Source organism: Glossina fuscipes, unplaced genomic scaffold (assembly GCF_014805625.2).
Source record: "Glossina fuscipes isolate IAEA_lab_2018 unplaced genomic scaffold, Yale_Gfus_2 1, whole genome shotgun sequence".
Classification (NCBI taxonomy): Eukaryota; Metazoa; Arthropoda; class Insecta; order Diptera; family Glossinidae; genus Glossina; species Glossina fuscipes.
This window is the reverse complement of record NW_023998415.1, coordinates 4427286-4444295: the sequence shown is the minus strand read 5'-3', so window position 1 is coordinate 4444295 and position 17010 is coordinate 4427286. Positions and strand designations below refer to the sequence as shown.

Sequence of the window (17010 nt, the reverse complement as noted above, 5' to 3'; positions counted from 1 at the left end):
TTTAAATTTATTTACCCAATAATTGTTATTTAATATGATTTTCTCTAAATTTAAATTATAATAAAAAATAAAATTACATTTTGACCAAAATCCAGAAAAAATACTTTTCTTTAAAAAAAAAAAAAAAAAAAAAAAAAAAAAAAAAAAAAAAAAAAAAAAAAAAAAAAAAAAAAAAAAGAAGAACAATATTAATTATAATCATAAAATACTTTATTACATATCAAGCGTTACATGAGAACTAGTCGAAATGCAGGTCCAATCCGAACTAATTTTGATCGAGCGTTCGTCCTTGGGCCGAAATATATCAGAGTCACAAATTCCAAAAAATTGTGATCGATAGGTAATGTCTTGATATTCAATGAAGTCCCATGAAAAAACTAATTTTAGTGTGTGTGTGTGTGTGTGTGTGTGTGCATCAAAATGAACAATTGTTATCGTCTTTTGTTTGAGCATCAACTCTAAATCAATAATTGTATTAAAACGATTTCGTCTTTACCTATTGACCTTGGCCTTTTGACTAAAGATTCCGTCAATGCTATTAGGAAATCATCCGATCAAATGTGCTCTTAATTCAACTTGGTCTTAATTTTTTAGTGCAAGCGCACTTTTTGAAAAGTTACAAAAATCTCTCCATTCTTTTTGAAAAGCCTTCAAATGCACTATGAGATCGGTTTGTAGCTATCGATAGCGAATGCACTCTTATCCGCTGGCATCTTCGAACGAGTTTATATTTTTTATAAACAATTTTTTGGGTCCTTGCATGTACAACGGTTTATGGGCATGTGAATGTAATGTGGATTAAATGGAAAGACGAAGACGAAGACGAAAGTAAACAATTAAATAAGAAGAACAAGAACAATAATCAAAAAAAATTATTTTTAACTTATTGATATATAAACTAAAGTATGTAATTGCACACAAACTCCTCAAAGTATATATATACATTCTTGATCAGCATCCAATACCAAATCGATTTAAGCATGTCCCTCGGTCCGTCTGTGTTATTTCTTTTGTACACATTCTCCTGATCGCAAAAATGAAGTAGTATTTTTTTCACATTGTTTTCCTTTTTACACCCATCATCTGTGTGCGTGTCTGTCCGTCTGTATAATTTCGGATGTACGCGCGTTATTGCGCGGAAAAGCTTAACCATCGACTTAAAATTTAGCAGAAACATTGGAAGTTCTTGCACGCAGGTTGGTATTTAAAAAGAGGCCTAGTCGGTCGAAGGACACGCCCACAGCACCATGTAAACTGAAAACATCTTTGTTTTTCAAAGCGAATGAATAAATAGCAATTTGCCCGGTTTACTCATAAACTATAGCCAATAAGTCTACAAAAATTTGAATGCAAATTCTATGGGCGATACCGTAGTATTCGTGCACAAAAATGGGAAAAATTAACCACGCCTATCCAATATTATAGTGTATCAAAACTTAATTCTTTTTTTCTATACCTATATAACGCACAGAAACAAGTTTCGAAATCCCACGTAAAGTATACAAATTCTTAGCCAGTTTCAAATATGGAATGCACCTACACACGTGCGCCCGTCTGTTTGCGCAACTTTGTAGCACTTTGGGGTGAACATATTCTTGCCAGCGAAAATGAAGACATCACCTGCAAATGTGCAAACAGTTCAGAAGTGACCTGAACTTTTCAAAGGACACGCCTAAACCGCCCACATTCCTATACAAAACAAAAACTTTTATTTTGAAAATAGAAGAAATCAGCTGCGCCCACTCCAAATTTTTTTCTTTTACTTCGTTTCTCTTTTTTAGGATAACAGTGATGGGTATAAAAGTTTCGGTCCCGATCGAATTTAACTTTCTCACTTATTTAATTTCATGCAGTGAGTGAGAATAGAGTTTAAAGGACATATGTCCACCAATTATTTTACAATGTTTTTGATTGGGCTGATGGTTCAGTACACAAAAATTTCACAAAGAATACTCGATCAAATAGAAGGGAAACTATGCTAATGCTTAATGCGATTCAACAGTAACGATTTCGAATATAGGGAGTGGCCAATTTACTTTGAATGGCAACTATTGGGAAAGTTTATTAATTCATTGCCTATCCTAACTCGCTGAAGGAAGCTATCGGGCAAACTTGTGTGCACAGTTGTGCTTACATTACGTCACAAACTCTTCTCATGCAGCATTTACTCTATTAAATATTGACTTATACCATTTGTTCATAATAAATGATACTTATTTATTTTATTTATTTATTTATTTATAATAACAGACGAATTTAATCGACTTTTTGAAATAATGCAAATTATTATTAAAAACTAATACAAAGTATATAAAGAGGAGTAAGGACGAAACAATAAAATTCAAGTATAAATAAATAAGTGAGGAAGAGAAAGAGAGAGAGAGAGAAAGAAAGAAAGAAAGAAAAAAGCATGTACACATCTCGCATAGAGTGACAGATCCGACTTATGAGTGAACCTCTAAGCTATTGCAAACATACAACCGCTTGGCTTGGATAATACTAAACAAATGACACACGCGTGTTAAGGAGACTTGATTTCATAAAATTTAAAGAGACGGATCATGCATTAGATGTCGTTTCGATTTTTCTCAAGCACTTTGAATACATTGAAAAGCTCGTAATTATATCAACGTTGACTAAGCTTTATGAAGAATAACAATTCCTAGAGAAATGATTCGGGACATGAATGTTTATCACAGCAAGTAATGTGGGCGAATCGATAGTACCATTAAGAAGAAGCTATCAAGAAATAAATCTACGTCTCTCAAGCGACGGTAAGGCTAAGAGAGGTAATCTATTTTCATCAGGAGGTGGGTCGCCATCTCAATGTCCTAAGGGCAAAGAGGAGGAATTGCTTTTAAACGGATTCTATTGAATATAGATAACACATATAACGTAGAAAGGAGACCACCCAATAGAGGCATACTCAAGTATCGGTCACACTAAGCTCTTGCATAGCCTTTTTATTGTAATGTAAAAATCGTTAAGCTCTTAGGACTACCGAGCTTAATGAAACCTAGCGCCAACGTAGCCTTACTTAAAGAGAGTTCAACGTGTAGATTAAAACGTAATCTTTGGTCGAATAGAACCTCTGAATCCATGAACGATTCTAGGTTTTCCAACTTGTGTGAATCAATGAAATACTTACTAGCAAATGAATTCCCCCTTAAGAAAGAAATCTTTTTGCATTTCTTTTTAGATTTAATTTCATAAAATTTAGCGAGGATCATTTAAAAAAATTATTTAGGTCCGCAATTCCAAGGAAACCGTCAGCTGAATTTAAACGCCGAAGGCAGATCATTAATATGTAGAATGGATAAAAAGAGCCCTAAGTGGCTGCCTTAAGCGACACCTGACCTGACGTCACCGCCAATTCATCCGAGATAATGAGAAATTTAGATAGAGCCCTGAATGATCTGTTGCGAAGATGAAAGCTTATCCCTTTCAATAAGCACAAAGGGAAGATATGACGATACTACCACATACTACAAATATGATGCTGAAATGCTTATATGCGTTTTTTACTATTTTTATCTTTCAACAGAATTAGATAATTCTTTTATATCCAGTTAATGTATTATGTAGCTAACTGTCTTTCGTAACGACATTTTACGAAAAGCCGTTCATTGCACAAATCGATCTACTCCATAAAACAACATTTTGAGGTATATGATAAAATGATCCGCCTTGTTTTTTAAGAGTCCCTCCCTCTATATAAAATAAATTCAAATAAATATTGTAGACGGAATAAATACAGATGTGGCGTAAAGGAAGAGAAGTTAAAAAAAGAAACAACCATCGGTAATGTTACAACTTTTATGTCATTCGTAGAGTTAGTCATTTTGGCAAATGGAAAAAGTAATAGATTTTAAATTTAGTGTTGAAATTTTCAAGTTTCTTTGCGATTAATTCATATCAATGATGTCTTCTTCATGAGCCGTATGTAAGGAATGAATTCTTGCAGGTCCATCATGTCTCTACTTTTTCCATTGTCACCTTTGGCATATAGTAAAGTAAAGGCTCACCTACAGTTTTTGAAATTTATTTAAATTTCGATCTGCTATAAATTTCCTTATATATTGCTGTCATGACTATCACATTTGAATTGTATGAAGACGGGTTTGGATCTTTTTCAACTTTACCAACCGCTTTGTAAACGTAGTTAATGGAAAACTTGTAACGGTTACTTTTCTGCTAATGACTGCATTTTCTCAAAACACAATAATCGAAAGAAAGACTTTTTTTGATAAATCGTTGGTTCAGCCTTTTTCACATACAAATTGCCATTCGTCTTATCCATCTTGATTATAATGCTATAATAATTATTTTTGTAAAACCGCTGTGATTGATTCATTATTTTACTCTCATGAAATTCTCATGAAAAGGCAAAAGGTTTCCTGATTGTTTCCGATTCTTTTTCCTTGACTGGGTCGCTTCTGTTCTTCCATCATATCCTCTAGATGTTTAGTGTTTAGTGTTTTGGCAAATACGCGAACTAAACTTAGTTAATTTTACAAGTTAGCCTAAAAGTAGACCGCCATTATTTTTCTTTTTATTATCAAATTAAACAAAACAGTAGATAAATTTTCTACTAATTTACAGAAAGAATGTAATACTCTACTGCTAACTTGCAAAGCCGCCAGCTTTATCACTCAGGAACTCTGTTAAAAGAGCTTTACAACCCAGGAAATCTGCTAATTTGCAAAACCGTCGGCAAAAGTCCCCCAATTTAACACCTCTTTTATTTAGTTCTTCTTGTTACCGCGCAGTGCATCATAGCTTAGCAAAGACATAAGCCAGACTACATATTCTATAATCTTCGTGTACGCACTGGGAGTTTTCTATGACAACGCTGCAAGTCATCTGTTGTTCATTTGCTGACGACTCAGAAGAAGAAGAACAAGATATCATATGTTAGGATGTTTTCTTCCAAAATATCACATCGTAGTAGTGCCATCTAAAAATGGTTGACCAAATTTAATATTTCACTGACTTTCTGTATACTTTAAATACAAAATATTTGAAGATTTTTTTTAATTTTTTTTTTTTTTTATTTATTTAGCTTATAATTTTTGAAGGGCTAAAAACGTCTTATTATTTCTTTTCTTTTCTTTTCTTTTCTTTTCATATCCATCATCGAAGGATGAGAGAGGTGTATATTCGTTTCGTCAAATAACTCCCAGGAAAACAGCTTAACAGACCCCACAAAGCAAAAATATTCTTGATCAGCATCAAATTCTGAACCGGTTTAAGTATGTCCATCTGTCGGTTGCAAACATTCCCCTGGCCATGCAAAAATAAAGTTATCGGCATAAAATTTTGTGGAAACTTTCGAAGGCCAAATCGCTCAAAGGATCCACTTACAGTATTAGATAAAATAAGGGCGCCTTGGTTTTTCAAAGCAATAAAAAATTGGATATTTGGTCATTCCTCATAAACTATAGTAGACAAATATACAAAAATTTGAAAGCATATTCTATGGGCGATACCGTAGTATCTGCACAAAAATGGAAAGAAATGACCACGCCTATTCAATATAAATATATATCAAAATGTAATTTTTTTTTCAATACCTTTACGCGGCACAGAAACCAGCTTCAAAATATATAAATTCTTAGCAAATTTCGAATTTAGAATGCAGCTAAACATGTCCGCCTGTTCGTCTATCCATCTATCCGTCTGTCCAACTGGATACTATCTGCGGTAAAGATACTCCCGCTCGCAAAAATTGAAGATATCGCCTACAAATTGGTAAAATAGTTTGGAAGTGATCTAAATTTTTGAAAGGATCGCGTCTACAACGTCCACGCGTCTACGCGACAAAAGCTATTATTTTGAAAATAACAATAATCAGCCGCGCCCGCTTCATATTATAGAGCATGAAAATGTACTCCCTTGCACTTTTTTTGGTGATGGGTATAAAAGATTCGGTCACAACCGATAATAATTCTCTTACTTGTTTATTTTAAGTTTTAAATTTTATTAAAGAAACTAGAGCTCTTCAAGTATTTACAAAGAAATTAATTAACTCGTTGTAACTATGAGCAGTGTATAGGCGCGGACAAACGTTTATAAAGCAAAAAAATGCATATCCATGACCACTTGCTTAGTATAAAGAAGCAGTCATCTTGAACATTACAGTCTGACCATATTTCCAGCGTATCTACTTGACTCTAGATCCATTGAAACCTTAGTTACGCTCTCAGCACTTTGCATGGAAGATGTAATTAACCGTAAATTCTTCTTCTTGCTCGTTACGATCACCAGGTTAAGATTGATTAAAATCACTTAAATTGTTTAATGGATTCGCTCACGTGTATATGAAAAGAAATGCAAGTCTTCGTATTTAAGTTGTGTGTCAATGCCTCAACTTCGAATCGAAATAGGTTTTCTGAACACAAAATGCAAGACTTTGTGGATCTTCTTCATTTAACATAACATGAATTTATACGTGATATTTTTCAACTTCCTATACATACATATATATTTAAAATGAAATAGAATTTTTTTGGTAATTCCTGACAATAAAAGGCATACACTTGCCGGATCTTTTTTATGCCGACCACATTTTTCAGCTTTATTGTTGGGTACTCATGATTCGGTTTAAGGCGTAGATAGCATTTTTGCAGTTTTAGTTTTTTAGTTTCTTGTTAATGAACAGGGTGCCGAACATTTTTTTCATAAATTATTTATTAAATTTGTTTTTAAATATGTTAACTTTTTTAACATCAGACCCTGTGTGTGTGTGATTTATTAAGGAAAATTCTCAAAATCTCTTAATAAAATTTAATTTAAACATTTGATATCGTTTTCTTTATTATACTTACGTATGATCATTTAACTCGTGAATCGCACGCATTCACGTATAATATCGAATTTAAACGCGCATAATTTTTTTTGAAACGAATCGAAATTAAATTTATGAGATATTTTTTTATTTAATAATAAAATGTTTATAATTTTTTTGTTATTATTAACACTTTCATGTCGAGGCAATTTAGTTAATTGTAATAATAAAATAATTGTTATAATTTTAAAGACTTAATTTTTTTTTTTTATTACTTATTTGAACAGCTTGTCCCATTTATTTGACAATCGCTTCGAATGGTAAAACGCTTCAGGAATCGAATTTAGAATTGAATTGGCCTCCAGATTGCTATACTCGTCCAGAATGGATTGGTTTTTATAGCGATAATCCAGCGATTAGCTTCACTCAGCCGTTGCTGCGAATTGAAAATGTGAGTGATACTACCTTTAAAATGCCGATAAAACAAAAATTGGGTAAATTACGTTTTCCCGGCGGTTGGAATCGTAATGACTTTAATATACTGGCAACCGAATATTCAAAAGGCAAATGTTTAAATTATTATGTAGCCAGTTTTAATGGCAACGAATTGTTGGCCGTCGAATGTTTAAAAATCTATCCGAATTGGTTGACAAAACTGCCGAATATTAGGAAATTGCCTCTTAAGGATTTATTCATACCAGGTGAGAGATAGAGAGAGAGAGAGAGAGAGAAATAGTTTTCTTTATTATTATTTCTTACATTTTCCATATTTTTATTTTTCTTTTTACGCCCTATCACGTCCGATCAGGAACGCATGCCTCTGGCGCTTATATAACTGACTACATTAAAACTAAATCGTTTTTCATTAAAGACTACGCAGCATCGCAGTATTTTGATGTCTGGTCTCAACTAGTATTCGGTATACGTTATTTGGACTTAAGTATTGGGTGGGTTGCGCTGCATGTCATGACATATTATGACATATTTATTATGAAAACCTAATCGATAATCGAATGAAACATTTCAGCTATAAAACGCAAGATAATGCAGATTTAAAAAATGCGGATCACTTCTGGATTGTCAACGAAAATATGTTTATCAATCAGTTGCGTTACATACTTAAGGATATACGAAGATTTGTTAACATATCCGGTGAAGTGGTTATAATTGATTTTAGCTCATTTCCTGTTGGTAATGAATTGACATGAACTCGAAATGAAAATCACTTATTGCCATGGCTTAATTCATCTAACAGGTTTCTACAAGCATCCCGAAAGACATAGTGAACTATTAAATATGCTTAAAAGTGAATTGGGCTCTCTGGCTTATCAGCGCAATACTTCTATGGTAAAGGCATGTTTCGAACTGACCGTAGAACAAATTAAAAAGTCACAGAAATCTCTTATCATATTATATCCACTGGAGGAATTATCGCAATCAGAAGCTGGTAATGCCTAAGAAAAAAAAAAAAAAGAAACCGAAATTCATATTAAATTATAATGCCTTTTCAAATCGGTTAGAACTTTAAGAATTTAGTTTCCGAAAGTGGAAGTTCCGGCTGTTTTTTATATTTAACAGCGAAGGGGTAGAGGTAGATTGAGGGCTACAGTCATTCTGTCAATACGTTTTCAATGCATAGGAGAAAACTTCGACAAAACATATACACTTTCGATCAGCATCAAATTCTGAATCGATTTAAGCAAGTTCATCTGTCCGTCTGTTGTAAACATTCTGTTGTCTGTCGCAAAAATAAAGCTAGAGACTTTTTTTTACGCAGCTTTGTATTGAGAATGGGCTTAACTTGGCCAAAGGACACGCCTACAGTACTACATGAACGGAGAACATATCTGATTTTCAAAAGGAATAAAAAAAAATTTTTTTTTTTTTGCTCATTACTAATAAACTATAGCAGATAAATTTATAAAAATTTTTACGTATATTCTGCGGATGATGCCGTACTATCCCATCCCCCATGTCAAAATGTTTGCAATTCCTAGAAGACATTTTCATAGATTTATAAGGCGAATACATCCTCAACATATTTGAATGAATGCTGAACCGATCCAGGCATGCCCTGGTAGACAACTTTAGCGCTTCAAATTTGAAGAAGACATTCGAAACTCGGTCATAGAACACATTTACGATTAAAGATAAGCTGAGAACATGTCGTACCTTCGAAAGTGGAACAAATGTAACTGCAACGAGTACAACGATCACACCGACAACCACGGTTGTTCTATGGATAATTTTCGAGTAACTTGCACAAAAATGCAAAAAAAAAATCGTTCATGACCAACCAATATTATTCGTTTTTTTTTTTTTTTTAATTTGGACGGTATAAATTATCCGGTGATAGCCGAATATGGTTTTCTTAGTTTTGCATTTTTTTTGTTTTTTGTTTTTTTTTCTAATTTATTCCAGAATCATCGATATTATGCCCGCCATGGAAGCGTTTCTCAACTGACGTTATGAACAATTCCCAAACTTTGGATTATATGCGTTTATTGTTTAGCAAAAAAAGATCATCACCAGTACAAGATGAAGGTTGGATATTTAATGCGATAAAAGGTTTAGAGAAGTCATTGGTGAGTTGAAAGAACAACAAGGCTCATCAATGATAGTTCAATTATTGTTTCTTATCGCTTTAGAACAGTGAAAAATTGTTAACATCTAAAGAGCGTGCGTCTCGTATTAATATCAAAGTAGCGAATTGGCTAAAGGGTCCGTGGGGCTCCACTGCCAACGTGGTGACGATGGATTACTTCAGTAACACGAATCTCATTGATATGGCAATTTATTCGAATTTACAAAAGGCTTTCATGAGAACCAATAGAAATTTATTAAATTTCGAAATAATAAATAAATAAATATAACACGCATAGGGACTCTCAACTCTCATTGCGTTGACATTTAATATTTACATATTTATTATTTAGAAGAGATGAGAAAATTTAATAAAAGTTTACCCAAAATGCACCAAAAAATATCTTACATTTTTCATATGTAACACCTTCTAAGCGTTGAATTTGAAAATGCTATATATATATAGATCATTATAGAAATTTTTACTTTTAAGTCTATTGAACGTTTCATAGAATATGTTTTCAATTTAATGTCATCTTGTAATCATTTTATTTAATGCCTCGATGGAGGAAATGTCAACAACACCTTCTCAGAGTAATGGTGACACTCTACCCCTATCCCGGCTAACAATTGACTTTTTGGATAAAACTTTATTGGAATCAATCTGGTGAAATATAATAACATAACGTAGGCATGCGTAAGCACACACATATATGAGCCGTTTATTTCAAAAATGGTATAAAACCATATTTTCTTATTACATTTAGAAATATCGCTAAGCATTAACATACAGGCATACTTTTTGTAATAACGTAGTATTACACAAGTTTATAGACAATATAAGTCCAATATATATTATAACTATAATGATAACTAAAAAATAGAAAGACTTTTTTTATATCTAAGTGAACGTGCCCCACATTCAAAACGAATGAACGAATATAATCGTTAATTAAAGAGATAATATTTCAGGTTTATTAGTTTTTTCAGACCCTACACTAATTGTGGCACAACAAAATATTTTGCCAGATCCACGTTTTATTATACTAAGCATATCTGTCCGACTGTCCGCCTTTTAATCTTGTCCTCAATCTGCAGATTGCAAATTTTCGGGATATTTCGAGAATACTTGGCCCAAGAACGAACGCTAGTGAATCTGAATCACATCGCAGCACTTTTTCGACCACTTCCTTTATAACGCCTTATTCTGAAAAGTTGTCATATGAGTACCTACCCTATGTCAAGCGAAGTGGTATAAAGTATTTAATGGTAGGCCGTGGCCCAGTATGATGTTTTTATTTGTTTTAATAATAAAAAAATACTTACGTTGAAGGAGAGGTATATAGTGTACAAGGCAATAAATCTATCGTATCAGATATAGTGCATTTTACTTTTTTTTACTTTTTTTTTTTTTTCATATAATCCGCCTGAGTGGCCGAGTAGGCAAGAGTCTCGACTAGAAACTCAATGGTCGTGGGTTAAAATCTCAAGTGCGGTAGAGTTTCTAATAAAGCCGGAAGCGTTACATGCTAGTGCATGTTGTTGTAATAAACCGATAATTTTATAAATTGAGCACGTCCTTCCATCGAAATGTTCTAAAACATTTATTATAGAGCATTCGCTGCAGATCTGATCTAACATATTTTTACGGAAACCCCAAATCTAGTCATTTTCTACAACCAAATGCGAGGCGTCATGCAGCTGCGTGATCGATGAAAGCGATCAGCGGAAAAACAGGCAGCTAAAAGCAAAGTGCATATTCGCAGGCGCCTCATGCAGCTGCAGGCCGATGAAAACGGTTACCAACAAGAGCAGGTTAACGAATTAAAAATCAAGTTATAAAATTAGGTGCTAGTAATATGATGGCAAATATATATATGTGAATAGAATATTTGTGAAAGACAGCAGAGTAGAAAAAGAATTTTTGAGTTAAGCAGTCGAAAGTATTGCCAAAAATAATTTGTAAATAATCCTACATGAAAAGAAATATAATTGTAAATAAAAGAACTTTGATCAAAATATCTGCGATCTAGTGATACGGACTGTGTCTTAGTAAAAGCGAATTACGTAACAATATAATTAACCAATACTACGAAATCAAAATCGTATACACATAAAATGCAGAAAACGTACAAAACAGACCTGTGGTGTCTGTACAGTTTGCAAAATGTAAGTCTTGCAGTTAGACTGATAGCCAGAGAGAGGCCTTCCAGGAAAATATTTCTGGAACCAATTAAGCCAATTTGCAACTTTATGAAGTGAAATAGACGCATTACAGCGAACAATGGCTAATCTGCAAGTTAATGCTGTCAAAAACAATATATTAGTAAGCAATATTTGCATAACAAAGCTATCATGTCGGAAAGTAGGACCAAGAAATGTTTGGCATAGTGTGACGCCCGTAAATTTTTTTTTTATTTTTTTTTGATTAGATATCATCTCTTAAACTCGAAACAATAAGGAAATTAATAAGGAAAAGAAAAAAGGAAGTGAACACAATGAGGCCGCGCTTGTTTATCAGGCCTAGGCATTAAAATAAATACTTTGGGAGCAATGAGTAAATAAATGTAAATACAATGAAGTTTCGCTTGTAAGGAATTTGCAAATTATATATGATGATATATATTATCTCCGATTTTACGAAACCTTCAAAATTGAAATGCCTCCGTCAGTCTTTGGAATAAAAGCGAAGCTTCATTGTGTTCGCTTCCTTATAAAGAAAATAAACGGCTGAAACGGTGCTAATTTTTCCACAGCTTTGCGAGAATTAATAAATGTACGTAAGCGAATGGATAGAGTAAAAAGATGTAAAAACGTAGAAGAAGAAATGAAAGCGATTTATTTTGAATTTGAAAGTTACTTATCTAATTTTATTCCATTTTGTACTACAATTTTCAATTCGAAAAAAATTTTCTTTATATTACATATATATATATTATTTCGCACTAAAGCAACTGTAATCGTTTAAGGAAAAGCTTTCTTGGCTAGCTATACTATTTAAACTATAGTCATATATTAATAATGTTATATCCCTAGTTATAACCTGGTTAGTCAGTCAATAATCAACACTAAATCGTCCGTCCATAATGATAGTAGCGTACCTACTTTTCACTCCTTGCCTATTCGAAACCCGCCTCTTGGTCTTATTCGATTAAATTCATTATACCAACTATAGAATACACAAATGAATGGATTCCACTTTTGCACTGCCTTCACAGCGCCGCTACATCGCCTTCCCAGCCATGCATCGTAAGGGTCCTGTTGTTGTGTATTTTTCTTTCTTTTTTATAAATACCTATAAGATATTCATCGTTTCTGCCATACATAGTCAGCAATAAAACACCGGAAACAAAGTAGATATGTCTTTTTTTATTTTATATATTTATTTTAAAGTTAGTTTAATCATTTAACAAGTGCGTACGACGAATGTTTTCATTCTTACTACTACAGTGAGCTCATCTTAGTCCTGCGCTAATTTATTATGCTTTTGATTAAATTCGTTTTAATTCAAGTAGGGCCTCTCTCTCTCTAATCTCTCTAATTTACTATATTTTAGACTTTTTTTATTTATTGTATTTGTAAGTCCTTTTTTTGGATTTTTAACTTTTAACTTATCATAGTTTAAAACTTTTTTCTTTTATCTTATCATTATTTTAAGTTTGTAAACTTTTTCTTCCTTTTTTTACTTTTAATATTAATTTTAACTTTCCTCGCCGGTATGTTCATAGCATTTTTAAGCATTTTATCAATTTTCTTCATTTTTAAAACGATTTCGCATATTCATTGTGCCTTTTTGAATGTCTCTTCCATGTTCCTCTTTTTTTTACTTCTTCTTTGATGTAGACGGTCTCTCTTTCCTTAAGCATTTCTATCGTATTTTATAAACGTTTCGATCTGTCATTAATTGAATATACAATCACTATTAAGACTTCGTTTCATCTTTAAAATTTTTTTTTATCATTTTTGATAATATTTTAACGCCTTGAAAATAGCATTTTTTTTTTTTTTTTTTTTTTTTGTATTTTTCGAGCCAAAAAAAGAAGTTTCGCACTTCTTTCTACTTTTCGTTTTTAAGCCGACGCAAATTAAATATTCTTAGCTGTTTCTCTGTAAGTAATCCTTCACTCATCTTCTTCTTCCTTCCTGTCCAACTAGCTAATCCTCGTTCAAAGCAATCAATTCTCCTCTTTTCCTTTGGCACCTTTTGCTCTCAAGACTTTCTTGCTTTCTTGCTTGGGTTAGTTTGTCAACGTACACCTGAGAGTTTGCAATAAGAACAGCACATCAATTGCATAAAGCAATATATCCCCCTTTATGTTATACAGACAGACTTTTTCGTATTTCTTTTTTTTTTTTTTTTCTTTAGCTATAAGAAGTTTTGGCTAAGCAAATAAGCGAGATTCCGCTATCTCACTAGTTATTGACCTGTGATTGTAATCAATGGTTAATGCAGGCCGACTCAAATCCCCTACACAAATGTAAGCTAACGTTAATCAATGAAGGTGGTCTTCGATGAATGGAGGTAAGCAGATTCTGAAGACGACGATTAGCAAAACAATATGTGAATCCCAAAACATGGGCAATACTTAATTTCTTGTTAGAAAATCGTTATCCAAACGTCAAGTTCCACACAGTACGCGCTTCCTGTGTAAGCCTTAAGCTCGATTATTTAAAGATATGGAAGTACAATCTGATTCGAAGATTCTCGCAGAAAGGGATCTGAAAAACATAAGTGAATACAATTCAATATACGCTTATACGCATTACTTATTAATTAACATCAGTGCTTACCTTTACTCTTATGAAATGGAAAGAGATCCAAATTTGCAGGAACAAACAACATTTACGGGTCTGCCGTCTATTGCATGGATGCAATAAGGAACGTATCACATCTTATCATTATTATAAAACCCACATTTTTTTTTTTTTAGATGCGGTAATTTTTTCGATAGTACTTCGTATAATTCCCAAATAATCCTGATCATAGTTGATTGATCCATTTTAAATGCAAGAAAACGGCACTAAACTTGATGTTGAAAAAATCGAAATTCATATGTAGGCATTTAAACGCATAAAATACTTACGGAAATGTGAGAAGAACATCCAGTCAGTAGAGCATCAAAGCGCTATAAACAGTTTAGTTTGACTTGTACACTTTCTCGTCGAAGAGTGCAAACGTGCAAGGTGAAGGATGCTGAAATATCGCCTCACAAGCCACTCCCGACAATTTCAGGCAGTGCTTACTCTGCTGCAAGCCCTAAATGCAAATTCCCCGACGCCATGCAGTTTTCAGCTGATTTCATAGCATTAAAGCAGCAAATATGACATGTATATGTGTATGAGTATTATGTGTATAAATATCTTACTTTTTATAGGACTGAAATAAGTTACGACGTTGAAATGTTGTTGATAGAGTTGGTTAAAAGACCAGTTGCTCTCTCTTATCAACGAGTTTTTGGTTGATAAGTAACGCAGCTATTTCGGGTAAAAAGTCTGGCTCTTCTCAACGAAAGGCTTAAGATGACAAATTTTCTAAAAGTAATGGAAGAAAAAATTAAAAGCGGAGACAAAGGAAACGAGAAAGAGAACGGAAAAGGTAAAGGGAAGGGATCAACAATTTGTATCCTTAAGGACAAGACAATAGTTTTGCTATGGAAATAAGACAATGGAGTAGGAAAAGTTCAAAACATAGGATATCATGAATACATACATACATTTGCACGCACAAAAATAGCAACATGAAGTGGTATAGAAATCTATAATGAATTTTTCAAGTTTTGTCATTATAAATAATGTTTATAATTGATTTTTTTATTGTAAATAATTCCCTTTTTTTTTTTTCTTTATTATTATTTTATAAAAGAAAATTCATAAGCTTGCATGGATTCAAAGTGTGTGCGGTAAGCAAATTCAGCCGAGAGCAAACGAATTGATCCGTAATACTCGAATAGATGATTAAGAGATGTCCTGTAGAATATCGTAAATAGAATCTCTTAATACTTTGTAAATAAAACTCACGTTATTCTAAATATCATAACTTAACCGGCGAAATAGTTCAATAAAAATGAAAAATTTGTAATCGAATATATGTTTTTTCGGTAAAACAATATAGAAACTCAAGGCATATAAAAATGCTAAAATTTGTGATATTTTAATGAATTTTATTGAAAATGCTTGACAGATATCAAAATACATGGAATTGAGATAAATAGGAGATATGACAACGCAACTAAATCATCTCAAAATCCCTTAGTGATCGGGTTTATTGGATTGTCGAGCGAGGCCGTTGAAGGAACGGCTAAAAAGGTCGCAAGCATACTTATCAAGTTACTTGCTCGATGTCATGAAAGCTAAAGAAAACAGAGGAAAGATGAATATATCTTTCACGAATTACTTAAATCGAATTAAAAATTTTTGCAACATTAGTGACGTTTTTACCGCCTTCTATGTGTAAAATTTGCACTGCAAGTGTGCTTCTATACAGAACTCTACATAGATTTGATTTAACGACAAAACGTCATGAAATACCTTAGACTACTTTACAGTTGTTGATATAGCAACTACTCAAAATGAGGCCAAATGGAAGGTGACCGGGAAAGTGGTCCAATCCAAACTATTTTCAATCACACGCACACAGCGCACCGATTGTCATCAAAATATTTCAAGAACTGCAACTCACAGGTCAAACGCAAGAAAACAAGACGGCTAGACGGATTCAGAGCCGATCGGTATAATAAAGGATGAATCCATCTCAGTTCCTTTTAGGTGTTGCCGCATTACATCCACACAAACTGATTACATCCTTGTACTCTTATATGCCCACTAATGTAAGGTATAAGCAGGTGCTTGGTTACATACTCTTTTGCAAGCGAATTGCCAATATCAAATTTCAATGCCACGTTTCCATGTTAATCTCTTTTTCTGCGAATTGTTGTTGTAACCTTTTCGCCATTTGCCAGCTCGTTTGGCAGTTAAATCGCTATGAACCTATATTTGGTTTTCACATTTTAAGAATTTCGTTTTCTAAAAAAAATATATATATATATGTATATATAATATATATATATATGTACATGTTCGTAGGACCTACAAAATGGAGCTATTTCAGTATATAGAGAAAAAAACGAGAAAGAGAAATTTCATATATCCTTGGAACAGGTGTAAAACCCGATGACAATTTTACGCTTTACAAACATTTTTCCTTTAACTTGCATAAAAAGCGCGCACACACTGCATATTTTGAAGGATCCAATGCTTATATCCTTTCCTCTCATCTCTCCCTCTTTCACCAATCATTTTCATCGCATTAAGAAATTCATAAGTGATTCGTAAAGCATCATACTTTGCTTTGGTTAGATGATGAATACGAAGCTTATAAAAGAGAAAAAGATCAAATATTATAAACGTAAGCAAGTAAAGCAGGCAGGGCAGTACAAGCACATGTGTCTCAATGAATTTTACGACTATAAAAAATTGAAAAAAAAAAAATTGATTTTTCTGACAGGAGAGGTTAAAGACTGAATTTTTGTCTTACATTATTTCGATGGAAGCGCGCATGAACATTTCACAAATTCTTTTTTTGTTCGTAGTACACACACAAACGGAAAAACAGCGATGTTTACCTTAGAATGAATTGTATT

At 33.0% G+C, this 17010-nt stretch overlaps 1 protein-coding gene and 1 long non-coding RNA gene across 3 annotated transcripts; one reads left to right on the top strand and one right to left on the bottom strand.

Annotated features, from left to right (window-relative positions):
• The first annotated feature begins 6928 nt into the window (after positions 1-6928).
• Positions 6929-9669, top strand: LOC119631974. Of its 2 annotated transcripts, none has more exons than XM_038024625.1 (7): positions 6929-7007; positions 7075-7488; positions 7659-7734; positions 7815-7978; positions 8043-8234; positions 9209-9372; positions 9436-9669. In XM_038024625.1, exons 1-7 carry the CDS (start codon positions 6950-6952, stop codon positions 9652-9654), a joined length of 1287 nt encoding a protein of 428 aa, XP_037880553.1. In that variant the 5' UTR covers positions 6929-6949; the 3' UTR covers positions 9655-9669. The 2 variants fall into 2 exon arrangements, with proteins under 2 accessions (XP_037880553.1, XP_037880552.1); XM_038024624.1 differs by having other exon boundaries at positions 7596-7734.
• Positions 9670-13364: 3695 nt separating this feature from the next.
• LOC119632243 lies at positions 13365-17004 on the bottom strand. The gene is made up of 4 exons (XR_005246760.1): positions 14737-17004; positions 14455-14663; positions 14162-14396; positions 13365-14089 (listed from the first exon to the last, which is right to left on the bottom strand). It is a non-coding gene; the product is annotated as an uncharacterized LOC119632243 (long non-coding RNA).
• Positions 17005-17010: the final 6 nt, after the last annotated feature.